The sequence below is a fragment of the Schistocerca gregaria genome, chromosome 8, assembly GCF_023897955.1.
Source record: "Schistocerca gregaria isolate iqSchGreg1 chromosome 8, iqSchGreg1.2, whole genome shotgun sequence".
Lineage (NCBI taxonomy): Eukaryota > Metazoa > Arthropoda > Insecta > Orthoptera > Acrididae > Schistocerca > Schistocerca gregaria.
Genome location: NC_064927.1, coordinates 454,218,666 through 454,237,714, shown reverse-complemented (window position 1 = coordinate 454,237,714; position 19,049 = coordinate 454,218,666). Strand labels below are relative to the sequence as shown.

General features: G+C 39.6%; 1 protein-coding gene across 1 annotated transcript in view; it reads right to left on the bottom strand.

Annotated features, from left to right (window-relative positions):
* Positions 1–19,049, bottom strand: part of LOC126284216 (phenoloxidase 2-like) — a 228,595-nt gene that overhangs the window by 176,123 nt on the left and 33,423 nt on the right. The window contains exon 3 of the mRNA XM_049982987.1: positions 17,870–18,065. Coding sequence (XP_049838944.1) covers positions 17,870–18,065 — 196 coding nt within the window. The remainder of the gene's footprint in view (positions 1–17,869; positions 18,066–19,049) is intronic.

Genomic DNA, 19,049 nt, shown 5'->3' with positions numbered 1-19,049 from the left:
AACAATGTACTGTATGCTGATGATATGACACTAATAACAGATGGAGAATATATGCAAGATGTCATAGAATACAACAAAGTAGTAACTGAAATGAGCAGTGACTGATGCAGAGCCAACCTTTTATCAATAAACAAATTGAAAACTGAAGAAATTTACTTCACCCTGAAACCAATTGAACAGAATACAAAAAATGTCAAGTTACTAGGTTTACATGTAGATCAAAAACTTACACGGGACAGACACACAAATTATCTATGTGGCAAACATGCCCGAACTCTCTTTCTATTACACAAGCTGAGACACGTTATCAGTAAAAATCTGCTGATCTCCACATACTTTGTTTTTTTTTCCATTTACAACTGCAATACAGGCTACTTCTTTGGGGCAACTCAGTGGGTTCAAGTACCACCTTCAAGTGGCGGAAGAAAGCAGTCAGGTGCATTTTAGGACTAGCACCAAGACAAAGTTGCAAAAATCATTTTAAAGAACTAAAGATAATGACACTACCTAGTATATACATTTATAATTGTTTAATATATGCTAAAGAGAACGTAAAGAACTTTAATTTAAGATCTGAAGTGCATGTTAATAATACTCGAAATAATAGTAATATAGACTTACCATACACAAGGCTGACATTAAGACAAAACAGCCATAAACACCTTAGCTTGAAATTTAATAACAAACTCCCAAAGGTGAGCGAACTACCAATGAATAAGTTTAAGCAAACAATAGAAGCATGGCTCAAATGTACACCATATTACTCACTTGATGAGTATCAAAACAGTGACACAAAAGAGATACGCTACATGAAACAAAAAACTTCCATATGAATTATACCTGTATGTTTGTGACATTAATGTACCAACAAAGACTTTTTACAAGGATACGTAAGATTTACCATAAATATATCTTGATACTATTGTATAATTAATTGTTATGATTTATTATTATTATTATCACTATTGTCAATGAATAATTGTTGTATTATAAATATTACTTTAGCATGCATATCTGCTTGCCCTGCACAGGCACAATTATGTACAATAATAATAATTGTAATTCAAAAAAATGTATTGAACACACTGACGATGCCACTTGTATGGAAAACATACTGAAAGGGAAATAAAGATTCTATTCAATTCTATTCTATTCAAAAGCATGGAAATTTCCTGAACCTCATTTATAACCTGGATAAGGACACTGATTTCACTACAGAAGATGTAAATGTTATCAAGTCAAAAGAGTTACCAAGCACAACAACTCGGGATAAGCGGTGCTTGCAGCAACTCACCTGGTCTTGCATCTTGCAGGCTAGAGTACCTTTTTAAGTAGCAGCAGGGAGCGCCACTAATGTATTATTTTCCGAGAGTATTGCTAATATCATCCTTGTGACATGCTACTAAAACCTGGACATTCTCTACTGGATTGGACTAAGGATCATTCTACAGACTGTTAATTGATGTACTGATAATGACTTTGTGAAGATATATGGACTTCCTGGTATTATTCTTCCATTGTCAAGTTTGCTTAATTATGCCACCCAGGTCATTTAGGTTTTTGTGACATTTATCTTTGTTTTCTGTTTGTCTAATTGAAAATTAATACAAGCTGCACATGTTGGTATGCAGCAACCACACATGCGTGTACAAAAGTGGTACATGCATGAAGGCACAGGACTGGATCACAGCACACAATCAGTGAAGGCAAATATGAACAAGGAGTTTCTTAAACATTAGAAGTAGTAATTAATGCTGCAACGGTAATAACATCAAAAGCAATAGCAGCACTCCAACAGCAACAGGCTACTTGGAACAGTGGATGGAGTTAGTTAGTTTCATAATCCAACAATTATTTGTTCCATCAATCATTTGTATAATTAGTCATAATGAGTGGAACAAGTCATTTTATATACACATTACATATTCATATGTACACTGCATGCTGAACATTTACAATTTTGTTGATATGGTTGTGAGTTAGTAATTCCTACCCATCACCTTCTATACATGTTACAATAACAGAAATTCTTCTAGGAAACGGAAAGAGTTGACAAGCAAAAACGGTTTCAGTTTGTTTTCAAATTTAACTTTACTGGTTGTCAGACAAGTAAGTGATCAAAAATTTTGGTGGGAGCATTGTGCACCCTTTTTTTTTTTTTTTTTTTTTTTTTTTTTTTTTTTTTTTTTTTTTTTTTTTTTTTTTTTTTTGCTTAAGACCAACTTGATGTGTACTAATGAATGTCATTTTTCTGCTATTGTAATTACATACATCATTGTTCTTTTGAAGCAGTAGTCAAAATGCCCAATTCCTGAAACAGATGTCTACAAGATGATCATGATTGAGCACAATATATTATTCTTACAACAGATTTTTGAGCAATGAATACTTCCTTTCTTAAAGATGAGTTACTGTAGAATATTATTCCATGTGATCTTTCTGAATGAAAAGAAACAAAAATGTCGGCTTACTCATATGTCTCTCCCCAATATTTGCAATAATTCGAAGCGCAAATGTAGTTGAACCAAGTTATTGTAGGAGTTAAAAAATGTGCTTTTTCCAGTTTAAATACTCTTCAATACTGACACTCAAAATTTTTAAGTTGATACATTAGCACAATGACAAGTAGTATGAACTCTTGATGTGTGAGGGTGGGCATTATCATGCTGAAATGTAAGCCCAGGACAACTTGCCATGAAGGGCAACAAAACAAAGCATAGAATATCACAGATGTACCACTGTGCTATAAAAGAGTGCCACAGATGCCAACCAAAGGTGTCCTGCTATGAAAAGAAACAGACACCAGACCATCACTCCTGATTGTGGGTCCACATGGCAGGTGGGCAATCAGGTTAATATACCACCACTGTCTGGGGCATCTTCAGACACATTTTTGGCCTGAAATCTAATTGACTGGAGGAGAATTGTCTTCAGCAGTTATCCCTGCTTTGAATTGTGCCCTGATGACCAACAAAGACATGGTGGGAGACACCACAGACAGCAGTGGGATGCCACCCTGACTGTCACCTACCAGACGGCCAGACAACTGAGAGTGATGGCCTGAGATGCCATTTTTTTCATAGCAGGACCCCTTTGGTTGTTACCAGTGGACCACTTACAGTGCAGTGGTCTGTTAATGATATTCTATGCCCTGTTTTGTTGCCCTTCATGGAAAGCAATCCAGTGCTTACATTTCAGCAACATAATACCTGCCCGGACACAGAGAGAGTTTTTACTGCTTGCCTTCATGCTTGCCAAACCTTACCTTCACCAGCATTATTGTCAGATCTCTCCACAATTGAGAACGTTTGGAGCATTATGGGTAGGGTACTCCAACCATTTCTGAATTTTGATGGTCCAATGCACCAATTTGATGGAATCTGGCAAGGCATCCCTCAGGAGGACATCCAACAACTCTGCCAATTAATGCCAAGCCAAATAACCGCTCGTGCAAGGGCCAAAGGTTCACTAACACATTATGACTTATTCAATTTCTGGAGCTCTTTCTCCTGAATAAATCATATGATTTTTCTGAAATTGTAATTTTTGTCATTGTACTGTTATTTATTTTTTTGAATAGGAAAAACAATAGTAGACCTAAGATTGGGCCTTGTGGAACCCCTATAAGTGATTTATCCCATCAGAAGCACCTCTTCTGCTGTGGAATCCCCATAAGTGATTTCTCCCCATTCAGAAGCACCTCTTCTGCTTAAATTGGTTGAATTATGAAACATAATTTTCTGAATTCTTTTCGTTATATATGACATTATCCATTGGTTGGCTATACCATCAATTCCACGAAATCTCAGTTTATCCAGGAGAATACCGTGATTAACACAGTCAAATGCTTTAGATAGGTCACAGAAAATACCAACTGGTGCTGTTTTGTTATTTAGTGATTGTAAAACTTGGTAAGTGAACATGGAAATGACAATCTCACTTGAATAACTTTTCTGAAATCTCAACTATGATTAGCTAAGGATATTATTGTTGCTCCAGTGGGCTATAAAGGATTTTAGTGATATGGGTTGTAGTTATTAACATCTCTCCTATGACCTTCTTATGGAGGGGTTTAACAGTGGCACATCTCAGTCTCCCTGGGGAAACACATGGGTTAGTGATGCATTTCAGAAAAGACAGTACTTACACTGTCCAGTCATGTTTATATGATCATCTGTCAAAAGCCTGAATAACCATTTTTTGCAGCACAGATTGCTGAGAGATGTGCAGGAAGAGAGACAATGATGTTCTGGAAGGTACAGACAGAGGCAGGGAACCACGCCAACGCCAGTTCTGTGGCCAGCTGCCCTAGGTTTCTCAGCTGAGGATCCATAGAACATACAGCCTGCCTGAAGCGGTACCACAGTTTCTCAACTGGATATAAATCTAGGATGTCTAGTGGCCAGGGGTGTAAGATAAACCCATCCCGGTACTCTTCAAACTACACACACACACTGCGGGCTGTGTGACACATCACACTCTCCTACTGGTAGATGCCACTATGCTAAGAAAAAACAAACTGCATATAGGCAATATAATGTAAATGGATAGATAAAAAATTTACTCCCCAAGTGGTAGAAGGGGAACACACACAAAAGAGTTTAAATTTTGCAAGCTTTTGGAGCCAGTGGCTCCTTCTTCTGGCAGAAGAGTTGAAGTGGAAGGAAGAGGGATGAAGGAAAAGCACAGAAGTTTGGGGAAAGGGGTACAGTTTAGAATAGTCATCCAGAACCCCAGGTCAGGGGAAACTAACCTGACAGGATGAGAAGGAAAGACTGATAGGCACTGCAGTGAATGAGATCAGAAAACTGTGAGAGCTTAAAGATGGAGGACTGAGTAATATACAAAATAGAGATTACTACTAAAAAATCAAGCATGAGTTAATAAGAGTGAAAACCTAAGTGCATTGCATGTAAGAAAGGTGGAAGGGAGTACAGTGAAAAATAGAGAGATCAGAAAATGAAAGGTGTAGAAAACTAAAATGGAGTGAAGAAAGGAGTAGTTGCTGTAAATAAATTCTGTGATGGAAGGAATTAATGTAAGTTAAGGCCAGATGGATGGCGAGAACCAAGGACGTGTTATAGTGCTAGTTTCCACCAGCAGAGTTCTGAGAAACTGGTGTTTGGAGGAAGAATCCATTTTAGCGCATGTGGTGACACATGCACAGAGGTCATCACTGTCATGTTGTACAGCTTGCTCTGCAACAGGATATTGTATGTTGCCTGTATACACCCTCTGCCTATGCCTGTTTGTCCTGACTGATAACTGTGTGGTAGGCATGCCAACCTAAAAGGCCAAACAGTGTTTACATAACAGCTTTTGCATGACATGTGTCCTTTCTCAATATGCTGTACAACATGACAGTGATGACCTCGGTGCCTGTTTCACCACATGTGCCATCTTGATTCTTCCCCCAGACACCAATTTCTCAGAACTCTGCAGGTGGGAACTAGCACTACAACATGTCCTCGGTTCTTACCACCCACCTGGCCTTCATTTACAATAATTCCTTCCATCTCAGCATTTATTTAAAGTAACTACTCCTTTCTGGATCCCATTTTAGCTTCCTACATCTTTTATTTTCTCACCTGGTTATTTTTCGACATCCCCCTCACACCTCCGTTACATGCAATGCTCTTAGCTTTTCACTCTTATTAACTCATGCCTGATGTTTTAGTAGTTATCTCTGTCTTGTCTATTACCTTATCTTCCACCTTTAAGCTCCCAGGTTTTCAAATCTCATCTGGTTCAGTCCCCAAGAATCAATCTTCCCTTCTCATCCCGTTCCGTAAGTCTCCCCTGACCCAGGATTCTGGATGACTTTTCTGAACTGTACCTCTTTCTGTAAACCTCTCCAGTTCTTTTCCTTCGCCCCTCTTCCTTCCCCTTCAACTTTTCTGCCAGAAGAAGTAGCCACTGGCTCCAAAAGCCTGTAAAAGTTAAACACTTTTGTGTGTGTGTTCCCCTGCCGCTGCTTGGTGAGTAGATTTTTTTATATCCATTTACATTATATTGTCAATAACTGTTTACTTTCGTTATTATATTGGCCCATATGACCATCATTCCTTCTTATGTAACCCTCTTGACAGTCTTTGTTGTCATCTGTCTTGTTCAAACTATGTTCTCTACCTTTCGTGCGAGTAGTCTGATCGTTTACTTACTTGTAGCACCCAGATTAATCAACACTTTGCCTTTGCATCTTTTCTAGTACTGGTCTTCATGCATGTAGATGGCCCCATTATTATTTGTGAATTTGTATATAAGAATTCCACTGTGATTTATGAATTTGCCAACAGTCCACTACATAGCAGGGCCATCTCAAGATCATCTTTCGCAAGCTCACAGTCACAAGAACCAGTCACAACAGTACAGTGTTCTCAACCTCTCATCCAAAGTACTCTCCTCTCCTGAATTATATGTATTATCCAAGGGTCTCACTTTCAGCTCTAAACCTGCATTTAACCATGCTGCTTTGGTGAAGGATCTACTTTCCTTTACACGTAATGTCAAATGGAAATATCACTTTGCAAACCAGTCCCAAAGCCTTCCCAACAGCAAACCTGACATTGAACCTTGCCTTCAACATTTCGGACCACGATCCCAATTTGATCCACCACCACTACCTCAGAATCATCCCTTACAAGCTTTCCACGAGTTCCTCACATCTAACAGTGCTTCACAACCTTTCCTCAGGTCCCCACAACATTTGCCTAACCTGTCCTCTGCAGAACTCCGGGCTCTATGTTCCCTAAAAGCTGAAGACTCCATCATTATCCCCCCAGCAGAAAAAGGATCTACCACTGTGTTATTCTGGTCCTCACAAGGTGCTGCACTCTGCTAGATTGACTTGCTGATATTTTCATAGTGGTGGCCAACAGTTGGCAACACCTGTTCATGATGAAAAGATCGAACATTCACAAATGTGTACCTCATGTTTCCATTGGGAGAAAATACTTCTGTTGCTGGTAAGACACAATAAGAGTTAAAGTGCACGATTATAGCCAGAGGGTCTGAAAGGGTTAAACCTCTCCAGACCTTTTCCTTCACCCCTCTTTCTTCCCCTACAACTCTTGTGATGGAAGCAGGAACTACTGGCTCTGAAATCTTGTAAAGGTTAAACCCTTTTGAGTATGCGTTCCCCTGCTGTCGCTTGGTGAGTACATTTTTTACCTATCCATTTATATTAAACTACTTATAGGGGTGGTCATGGTCCCCAAGGATAGAAGCATATTTCCAGGGAATGCCACAAAAACATTCCCCCAGACCATAATGATTCCTTCTCTGGCATGGACCCTTCCAAAAATTGTTACAAGATGTTTGCTTTCAGATGTTTCACACCATACATGCCAATACCCACCTTTCTAATGGAGCATAAAACATGATTCACCTGAAAAGGCCATCTGTCACCATTCAGTGTACATCCACTTGCAGTATTGGTATGAAAATTCCAGGCTTTGTCACTGAATAATGGCAGACGGTATGGATGCATGAACCTGGCGCCTGCAGCAGAGGCCCATATGTGGCTATGTTCACTACACAGTTATTGAAAAGACACTGTTGATAGCCCCATGGTTCGCCTGTGTGTTCAGTTGTTCAAAAGTTGTATGTTTATTCACCCGTACACATCTCTGCAGCCATTGTTCCCCCTGTGATCTATTTCTCGTGGTGCATCATAGTTGCCTCGGTGCCAGTTTTGAATAATGCCATTTTGCCCTGCATGGCATACTTTCACCAGGGTGACATATAAAACAGTTTGCGAACTTAGCCTTTTCAGACACCCTTGGCCACCCTTGGCCTGAAAGCCAATGATCATGCCTTTTTGGGTGTCTAATAAATTGCTTTCACTTCTACATTATGATCAATGACTGCACTGTTTTTTCCATCCCCCCAAACACACTTTATATGCCTTCCACTGCTAGTGTGCCACCTGCTGTCTGTGACTTGTTATTGGAAGTTGATCTTGAAAGTAGGAAGCTGGTCACATCAATGTGACTGGACCACATATTATATGAGAACAAGTCTTTAGTGCTCTGTTGTAAACACCATCAAATCCATATGAGCTTTTATTTTTGAGAGCATACATAATTTTCTTAATTTCAGCAAAAGAAGTGGGTGAGATTTCCATATGATTGAAATATGAATTTTCTGTTCCTACATTTTCTACTACATTTAAGAATTGATTATTAAATGTATATGCTACAGGTAACTGATCGTTTATAGCTCCAAGTGCAGCTCCCGCATCAATAACTCCTACAAGCAGAGAAGCTGGGGCTCCAAATGCCACCATTTCCACCTACACTATGTGATCAAAAATATCTGGACACCTGGCTGAAAATGAATTACAAGTTCATGGTACCCTCCATCGGTAATGCTGGAATTAAATATGGTGTCAGCCCACCCTTAGCCTTGATGACAGCTTCCACTCTCAGAATGTTCAATCAGGTGTTGGAATGTTTCTTGGCAAATGGCAGCCCATTCTTCAAAGAGTGCTGCACTGAGGAGAGGTATCGGTGTCGGTCAGTGACATCTGGCATGAAGTCGGTGTTCCAAAACATCCCAAAGGTGTTTTATAGGACTCAGGTCAGGACTCTGTGCAGGCCAGTGCATTAAAGGGATGTTATTGTCGTGTAATCACTCTGCCACAGGCCAGTTGCTCGATCCTGTTGAAAGATGCAGTCACCATCCTCGAATTGCTCTTCATCAGTGGGAAGCTAGAAGGTACTTAAAACATTAATGTAGGTCTGTGCTGTGATAGTACCATGCAAAACAACAAGGGGTGGAAGCCCCCTCCATGAAAAATATTACCACACTATAACACCACCACCTCCAAATTTTATTATTGGCTCTACACATGTAGGCAAATGATGTTCACTGGGAATTTGCCATACCCACACCCTACCATTGGATCACCACATTGTGTACCATGATTCGTCATTCCACACAACAGTTTTCCACTGTTCAATCATCCAATGTTTACACTCCTTACACCAAGCGAGGTGTTGTTTGGCATTTACCGGTGTGATGTGTGGCTTATGAGCAGCAGCTCGATCATTAAATTCAAGTTTTCTCACTTCCTGCCTAACTGTCATAGTACTTGCAGTGGATCCTGATGCAGTTTGGAATTCCTGTGTGGTGGTCTGGACAGATGACTGCATATTACACATTACTACCCTCTTCAAGTGTCAGCAGTCTCTGTCAGTCAACAGATGAGGTTGGCCTGTACGCTTTTGTGCTGCACCTGCCCCTTCACGTTTCCAATTCACTATCACATCATAAAAATTGGACCTAGGGATGTTTAGAAGTTTGGAAATCTAGCGAACAGACATATGACACAAGTGATACCCAATCACCTGACCACATTCAAAGTCCATGAGTTCCCCATTCTGCTCTCTCACAATGTCTAATGACTACTGAAGTTGCTGGTATGGAGTACATGGCAGTAGGTGGCAGCACAATGCACCTAATATGAAAAACATAAGTTTTTGGGGATGTCTGGATACTTTTGATCACACAGTGTGTTCAGACACATGCTTAGGAATGGGACAGCTATATCCAGTGCCCCTCCCTGCACTTACAGGCATGTAACATTTCTGATATGGCATTGTAATGTGCTTATATTCTGTCTACTAATCCTAAATAGTTGAATTTGCTTCAAAAACTAAAGTTCTTAGAAGACTCAGAAACTGGAATTTTCAGAGATTTGTACATTACTTTCCTCATATTATGAACAAAAGTGTCAGATAATAGCAGGCATTTTAGAAAATATTTTCAGTGATACAAATGCTCTAATCAATCATATGTAGCACGCACAAATGTATTTAAAGGTCTTTGCTGCAAATGCCATTGTTAGTGTACTAAATCGAGTTTCAATCAATTGTATGCACATTCCTTTGTACAAGATATAATCAGTCAGTTTCCTGTAGACCAGAACAAGTGTTTAAAAGCACTACAGTTGGAGAATCTGATCCTACAAGATGTTCTCAAACTTGCTAAAGCTCACAAGGTTTCACATAAGATGCTACATTTGTTCAAGATGTGTGTCTTCTATTAAAATTTCATCCTGTTCCCATAGCAAATTGTGGAACTGGGATTCAAGCTGCTCAACGTGTAGCAGTGTCAGCACGATGTCTTACACTGAAAGTTCATCCAGTTTTCACACCAAATTGCACAACCAGGTTTCAAACAGCCCATCATTTAACAGAGACTGCACACACTAGCTCACCAGTCTGCATCTTACATATGCAGGGGACTGTTTATCCAAAACTGCTCATAGAGCGCTTTTGGATAAACAGTCCCCTGCATCCCATTCAGATTCAGACTGCCCCTGCCCATGTTCCTACAGTGCAATCACACTCACCTCTGACACCAGCGACCTCATAAACACATATGCTGCTTGGAATGTCACAAGCTCACCCTTGTCGCTGCCATCAGCAGCAGCCACATATGTTCACCTGTGCATGAGCATGGGCATAAATGAGGTCACATCATCCTGCATCAATTAGATCCTTCTTTGGCACTACCACATAAAATGCAACTCACAACCCTCCATTTTGGATTGCCCAGTCACATTTCAAGAAGATACAGGAGCTCCCAAGTCTCTCATAAATGATAACAGATTTACTCCAGCTGAGGCCCGTCAATTGCTTCCAACCCATTAGCATCTAATGAGCTACAGGTAACAGAGCGTCCCCCTCCATCTTTACTGCAGAGCGATGGTCCGCTATAAGACTTAATTAATACTTTCTGTCTTTGCTTAAGACTGTGCTCAGACTCTTTTTAGTCTCAAAGCTTTACATGCATGTGGTTTCCAGACTGATGATTTGGTTGCCATACGGTGCCTTTTGACAATCTTTACAGCCTGTGTGAAAGTTTCTTATCTCTCTTCATCCTGGGTTTAATTGTGGTACCAGTTATGCAGCATACATTGAAATAAAACCATTAGACACTCCACATTTCTTTCTTGTCCACCCAGTCTGTGTCAAACTTCACCTTACATTCTGAGCAGGAATGGGTTATATCACAGCATTTGGCATTTAGGCATACTGACATCCATTACTACAAATCTATGCGCTACTCTATAAGTGTTTCTGTGGATATTTGATAGTACAATTCATATCTGTGGAGATTTTAAAATGACTTAAATGCTTAATCAATTATTGATACTTACATCATTCCCCACATCAACAAACTTAGATCAAAATTAGTAAGAAGAAAATGTTTTTTTTTTCTCTCAAAATTGACCTTGCAGAGGTGTACTGTATATACAGCTGCCACTAGAAGAGGTTTATCAGCAGTTCACGGTCATCAGTTCTCCTTTCAGCCTCTACCACTATAATCACTTCCCTTTCAGTGTGGTTAGTACCCTTGCAATCTTTCACAATTATTGGAACTCCCAGTGTTGCATTAACTGCCACTGTGACATGGTCATTGCAGGCAAAATGAGGGAAGCACATCAACATAATCTCTGCCTTCTTTTCCAAACTTTATAGTGCAAGGATTCTGTTGCCACCTAAGAGAAATTAGGATTCTTTAAACCAAAGGTGGACTACCAGGAACATGTTCTCAGTATGGATGAATGGTTATGCCTGATGAAGAAAACATCTGTCATCATCAAACCCCACCTGCAAAGTAAACTTAAAGAATTACAATCCTTACTGGGCAAAGTCAATTATTATGAGAAATGTATCCTCCAGGCATCAGAAACATCCCAACCTCTCAAATTCCTCAGAAAAAAGGCACCAAATTTCATGGGTCTCTCTTGCCAACAGGTTTTTGATTACTAAAGTGCACCTCTCAATGTGCCCATTCCTAGCCATGTTTATCCTCAGTACACCATATGTCCTTATTGCCAATACCTACTATCACAACATGGATGCACCTTTACCATACAAAAATTCTGATCACACAGAACACCTCATTGCATGTGCCTTGAAAACTCTAAATTCTGCTCAACTTAACTACAGTTCAATAGAAAAGAAAGTGCTATAAATAACTCGTAACACAAAACAATTTCATAAATTCCTCTAATAAGCATAATTTCACCTGATTATCGACCAAAATGCTCTGGACTCCCTCTTCAATCCTCCCATCCCTTTAATGGACAAAATAGCTGAGAGATGACAAAGGTAGTCATTTTCATAAGCAAATACCACTGTCAAATCTGCTAGAGATCTGCCTCTCATCATGCCAATGCAGATGCGTTTTCCTGGAAACCCATGCATCCCAATCCACACTTTGACAAACAAGATCCAATGAGTTTTGCTATTCATGGGAGGCTATTGGATGTTCTTGATGAGCTGCTCACCACTATACAAAAGATTATTCATGCTACAATAGAGGTACCAGTCCTCAAACAGGTAGTACACTTCATATGCCTGCTCACCAATACCACTGTTGAGCTTCAAACTCTGCACTTGCTACAACATCAAACACAAGCAAGCCATCAGAGGCATCCTTCGGTATTCAATAACTGAAAGCTACTGTCGGATTCTCATCCTATGCAGCATCACCCTTGCAGCATGTGGTTTCTGCATGCAGACCACTGGAGAATGCCACTTGCAGATGGTACATTTACTGGCCAGACTTGTCCCAGGACACAGGACATGTTGTCTGTGGCAACACTGACTGTACTGCTGCAAAATTTTTTGTCCTGAATGACACTGAAACAACCATGGTGGCACATCCACACCAAATCAGTATTCTTACAAGTGGGGCACAACACATGCTATACATCAACACACTCCCATCATGCATAGCATAACAATTCGACAGTGACTGGCATTTTCTTGGTGACATGGGTAGAGGCCATTGAAATGCTCTCCAAACCTCCCTATGTAACTCACTCAAATACCCCATCCTCAGCCCCAACTATCCACTGTAATGGGACTGGTCAATGGTACACCTTTTGTTATGTAATGTTCTTGCTGATACAGTTAAAAAAGGAATACCTGACGAATAGGTTACGGAATAATGATATTTATAACTATAGTTAACTTTCTGACATACATAATTTTGATACTTTGCCTGGTTCAAGCATAATTAGACCTAAAGGAGGCACTGTTTGATACCATTATATTATTATTTTATATAAAATAGTGAATTAAGGGAAATTCTGGAAGACTTGATATTTTGTAACTGACTTAAAAATATTTATGCCATTTCTTCCAAACATATGACTGTATTAGTGAGTCCACCCTTTATCAAGGACTCGGGGAGAATGTTAGTAATAAAAACCACCCAGTGATTAAAATGTAAATTGACTTTTTTCTGTATCAATTGTTTATTATATAAAATGTATTGCTAACTAAATTCTATTGCATGTAATAATGCTGAATGACCAATAAAGAATCTGAATCTGAATCTTATGCAAAACTTGTAACCATATTTTACAGTAACAATACTTTATTAAAATTGTCAAAGAATTATAACTTTTAACTGTAATTCCAATTATGCACTCTTCTAAACAGTACTACATAAAATGGTGATTCTTAAATAGTACTGTTACCATGACAACAGTGCCCGGCATTGTATTCTGTGTTGAGTCTGCTTTCATATGTGCCGAGATGGTAGCTTGTGTTAGTTGTAGTACAGAATGTTTAATAAATATCTTTCATTGTCTGGTGAAATTTAAAGCAATAAATGAAGAGTAGTTTAAAATGGTGTTGGGTTAATTACCATATTTACATAATATCCAGGCAAACGATGGATATGCACTTCCCACAGGTGAATTTAATTATAATACAGTTCTTAGTTGTGCATTCGCCATTCGAACTTTTACCTCTCAGTGATGTACACTGGCAATTGATCCAATATGATCATCTTCAGCTTTTCAGTGTCTGTTATTTCCATTCATTATGATGATTGTTATTTCAAATACTGAATGTCACACAGTTCGCTAAAAGAGATAGTTGTGACAGAGGGTGCTCCTCACGTCTTTGACTCAGATAGTGGACCACAATTTTGATACATTCAGTTTATGAACTTTTACAGAAACAATAACATCCAAAATATGTTATCTGCCCCTTTTTATCCCACCTCTAATAATGAAGCTGAGAGCCTCAAGCGCACATTCACAATGCAAATGACCAAAACCATCAGCGTTACCAATATGGAATATGTGCTGCATGCTTTTTTATGAGCCTGCAAGAACACCCCAGTCCAGGGCCACTCCCTAACTGAAATTCTGCAGGCTCATTGGCATCACACACTACTGGACCTCTTGTAACCAGTGCCACAATAACAGATGTCGAGAAACAGCCCTCAATATGCGGTGGGTACCATTGTCTGAGACCACTCATATGGCCAATTCCCAGGATGGGTTCTGGGCATCATGACTGCCAAGTGGGACTACATGATGTTCCAGGGGTGTGCCTAGTGGGCTTGCAAATCAGCTCTGCCCTCCTCTGCTGTCCAATCAGCTGGCAATAGCTCCACCACCTCAAATATCAACCCAAGCCCTGTACTTTTCCAGTGTCTTTCCATCATGCCTTCTCCACATAGCAACTATGAGAATGACATCACAGATGTACACTATGACATGGCATTCCCTGTATCACAAACCTCTTCTGCTGCCCAAGCGTTTGAAACTGTGGACACAACTCTACCTTTGGAGGTGAGATGGACGAGGCATCTCTGACCTCCCCGTCACCACTGGAGACAGATGTGCAGCCTCTTTTGGTGGAACCATTGGGCAACACACCCACCTACACTTCCCTTCATGTAGCTTGTTGTCTCCATCACTACCCAGACTGAATGACTCCGGGGAGAGGGATTATGTGTCTCACTTCGGTAAGGACATCGATTCAACCACAGGAGAGATTGATGTCAGTTAGTCAAAGAGGTTGGGGAGCACAGAAACTCAAGTTAGGCGATACTCCTTCATACTCACCTGACCCTGCCATCTAATATCCAAAATGCTTTTATAAACAGCGGCCGTGATCCCCAATGACATATCTTTTGCTGAGTGTAGATTGTTGACATCATGAAACTTGACCACTCTCTACTACATTGTACTTAGGATCACAATATGGATTATTAATTATCATGCTGAAATGAGTTTGCAATGACTCATGTGCTTTCTGGTATTGTTCTTCCACCATCACGCTTGCTCACTCAGAACTTTAACTTTTTTGTGATTGTTTAATTGACCTCAGCAACCAGAACGGTAATAACGTGTGTGTGAGTTGTGCTTGTGATTGTGTGTGTGTGTGTGTGTGTGCGTGTGTGTGTGTGTGTGTGTGTGTGTGTGTGTGTGTGTGTGTGTGTTTCCTTCTTTACAGGAAGGCTTTTCACCAAATGCTCAAGTGTATAGCACTCTTTTTGCTGTGCTTGTTAGCAAACTCAATATTTCCTCTATATGGTGAGTAGCAATCTATCCTTTTCAAAACTGGTTACTTTCTAAACTAAATTCTTTCACAAATTTTCTGTAGTTAATTTACACAGAATTGCATGAACACAGACATAGCAGTTAGTTTCACTTCAGGAAACTTCACACAAAAGATACTGTTAATCATTTCTCCCTATCTTTGCTCAAGGAGCATTACAACTGATAAATTTAAAATAATACCTTGTTGTTTATTACACATGCATCCATTTGCAGTGCACAGAGAAATGTTACTGTCTTGTTAACCACAGTCTCAAGCCAGACAACAGCATTTGGGAACAGAAACAGGTAGTTTTTGGCTAAGAAACTTGTGGGGACAACACCCCAAAGACTATCACTGACCAACAATGGCAGCACACAGTCACTGGTCTGCGTCCAAAACATTTAGTTTGGATTGAACAACTGAGAATGTAAGACATTTGTGTATCATTCTATCTAAGATAAATGATATGTATTGGTGAGCCAAATGTTATGACCCCTGCTGACTGTGAGGTTGAAAGCCTACTGGTGGTGCTGTGGGCATCTGATGCACTAACGAAAGAATGTAAGTGAAAGAGCGGTTAATGAGCAGTCATTATAGCAAAGGTACGGGCTGAAAATGTGGAAATCCACTGTTGTAAGCAGCTTTGACAAAGGGCACATTGTTGTGGCACTGTGGCTGGAAAAGAGAATCTCTAGAATGGTGATGCTGGTCACCTGTTTGTATGCTACCTTTGTGAGCACCTATGGAAAGTGGTTAAGGCATGGTGAAATAATGAGTAGGCCATATCGTATTGAACAACCAACGTCTCATCACAAAACATAGAGGTCGGAGGACCCTCATTGTGTAATCCAGGATAGGCAGTGATCTATGGCAGATATGATGACAGAGTACAATACTGGTGCAGGCACAAGTGTTTCACAGCACACTGTTCAACAGCAATTGTAGAAAATGGAGCTCCACATAACATGACCCCTATGTGTTCCTGTGTTGACCCAATGACATCATCAGTTATGATTGTAGTGGGTGCAGCATTACTGAGTTTTCATCTTGGATCAGTAGAAATGTATTGCCAGTTGGATGAATTGCATTTCTTGTTACACCAAGTCGATGGTTGGGTCCTAACATGACTTCATCCTGGCGAAGGCTGCACAAAACATGTACTGTGCCACAAATGCAGGACGGTGTTTGTTAGGAAATCAAAGGCATCATGATAGCAGTGAACTGCAGGAAAGTTATTGAAGATCACCTACACTATGCTTGAAGTCTCCCTCTATGGCAATGACATCTTCCAGCAGGATTACTGTCCATGTTGCAAGGTCAGAACCATGTTACAGTGGTTTGAGGGGCAATATAGCGAACTCACATTGATGTCTTTGCTAGTAAATATATCTGATCTGTACCCATTGGAACACATATTGGGTGCCAGCTGTGTGCCCATAAACCACCATAATTTGAGGGAATTGTTTGACCTGTGCATAGACATCTGGTGCCAAACACTTCTAGAATCATGTCAAACACTTTTAGAATCCATGCCAAGCAGAGTCTCTGTTGTACTGTGTTTGAAAAGTGGAACATCACGCTGTTAAACAGGTGGTAATAATGTTTTGGCTCACTGGCATATGTTGAGATTCAACGTCTCTGTGTATCATTGGCTTATTCCTTGCCTAAGCTACAATGGTGTCCCTGACTGTGGAAATGCCACTATTACAGTGATATTATGCATCACACTGATTTCTTGTTAATGCCTACAATGTGTAAGACATGACACCAACAACTGACAGCATTGGGTCACTGATTCTGCCACCACACCGCCTCCGCAATGCTGGTATCGTGCACATTTCAGCAATGCTGCTCTCACCTGTTGACAGCCCTGCTCACACCCGAACTTTAAGTGCGAGATGATATAGGTGCAGCTCACTCAGCACTGGCAAGTGAAAACACACAAATGGCAACCATGTAACAATGCATTCACTGAGAAAGTGTATGTCCCAATACAACAATTCAACACATTACAATTCATATAGAAATATCACAAACATTATTTATAAAACAAGAAAACAGAAATTAAGGAACATTAGAGTGAAACACCCCATTGACAAGGAGGTAATTGAAGATGGAGCACCTGGTTGGATTGAAAAAAGATGGAAAGGTGAAATGAAAGTGTCCTTTCTAAAGAAACCTTCCTTGTATTAACAGTAAGTGATTTAGAGAAATCATGAAAAACCCAAACCTGGAAAGATGGATTGGAACTTGGACCTCACCCCCTGAGAATATAAGTCCATTCTTGTAACAATGGTGCTACCTCAATCAACAATATCAAAATAATTAATTAGTCCTTGTTAAAGGTACTCATAATGGTAGCAAATTTTAATCAACCTAGCCAATGGAAAAAGCATAATTATTTTAATCAGAATACTGACTTTATTTCCAAATTCTGATAACTGAAGAGGTATTAAGGCTAAACTGATATAAGGTGCATTAAATTTTTCTACTGTAGTACTTACCCATAAATGTTTCTATCAGCCGTCCTGCCATTCTGTTATGATATGGTATAAGAGGAGAGAAGTTCTCTTTGCGGCCAAGACTCATGGGGAATGAAAGATCAGGTAGAGTGATGGACTTCACATCTATTTCTAATTTATCCGATGGCCCACCAAATCTGTTAGCTAAATCAGAAGCTATTGACTGGTAACGAAAAGGCTGAAAAAAAAAAACAAAAAAAAAAAAACAATTTATTTAAATGTCAACAACATATTTACGAGGATAGAAACATCAGTAAAATTCTGGGAATATGATATAGACAACCTTAATTGTGTTCTCCAAAGCATACAGCAGCATTCACTAAGAAATTATGTACCGTGTGCTGAAAGCAATTAAAGAGCTCAGAAGGATTAGTCTAGGCTGCACACAGGCCCTGAGATGAAAGTTAAATTAAAGAGGGAGGCTAAAACATGAATTACAGATAAAACTGACATCAAACCTAGGGATGCAATATTCGTACACTTTTCAACTTAATTATGGAGAAGATTATGTAGGGCACAAACAAGGAAACTGAATGACAAAGTGAACAATGAATAAATGGATTATGCAAATGATAATAATGGCTGAAAATAAATAAGAGGTGACAGAAAGTCTAAAGGAGTTCATGTGGAATGCAGTAATGCTTGGATTCAATATTGGAGATGTAAAGAAAGATGTGATACAATTATTATCAAGGAAGTATGGTAAAACTGAATTGGACTGATGACACTGCACAGAACAAACAGGTTCAAACATCTGCTAAAAAAGACACTGTAGTGTCACAAAATTTTAACTGTTACACTCACATTTCTTCCACTTCTGCAACATCTGATAATGAGAACAAATAGTATGTATTTTACACTTTTGTTAATCTCTGTAAAGCATAAGACTGATTAGTTGCTTTGTTTTTCTTGTGTTTTAAGTTCACTGGGTTAGGCTGTGTCTTAGCAAATTCCATCCTTCGTAAATCAAAAATTGTCTGCAAAGCTTCCCATTATATGAATGCTTAGCACAAGCCAGCATTAGAAAGAGAACTAACTTCAATCAACAGTGCCAACATTGGGCATTATTTAGTTAATTGTTAAAAAAGTGGAAATAACTGACTTGTTTTCATATTCAGCTTGCATTCCTTTGTGGTATGGTTGAGATGTTGTTCAGCTGTAC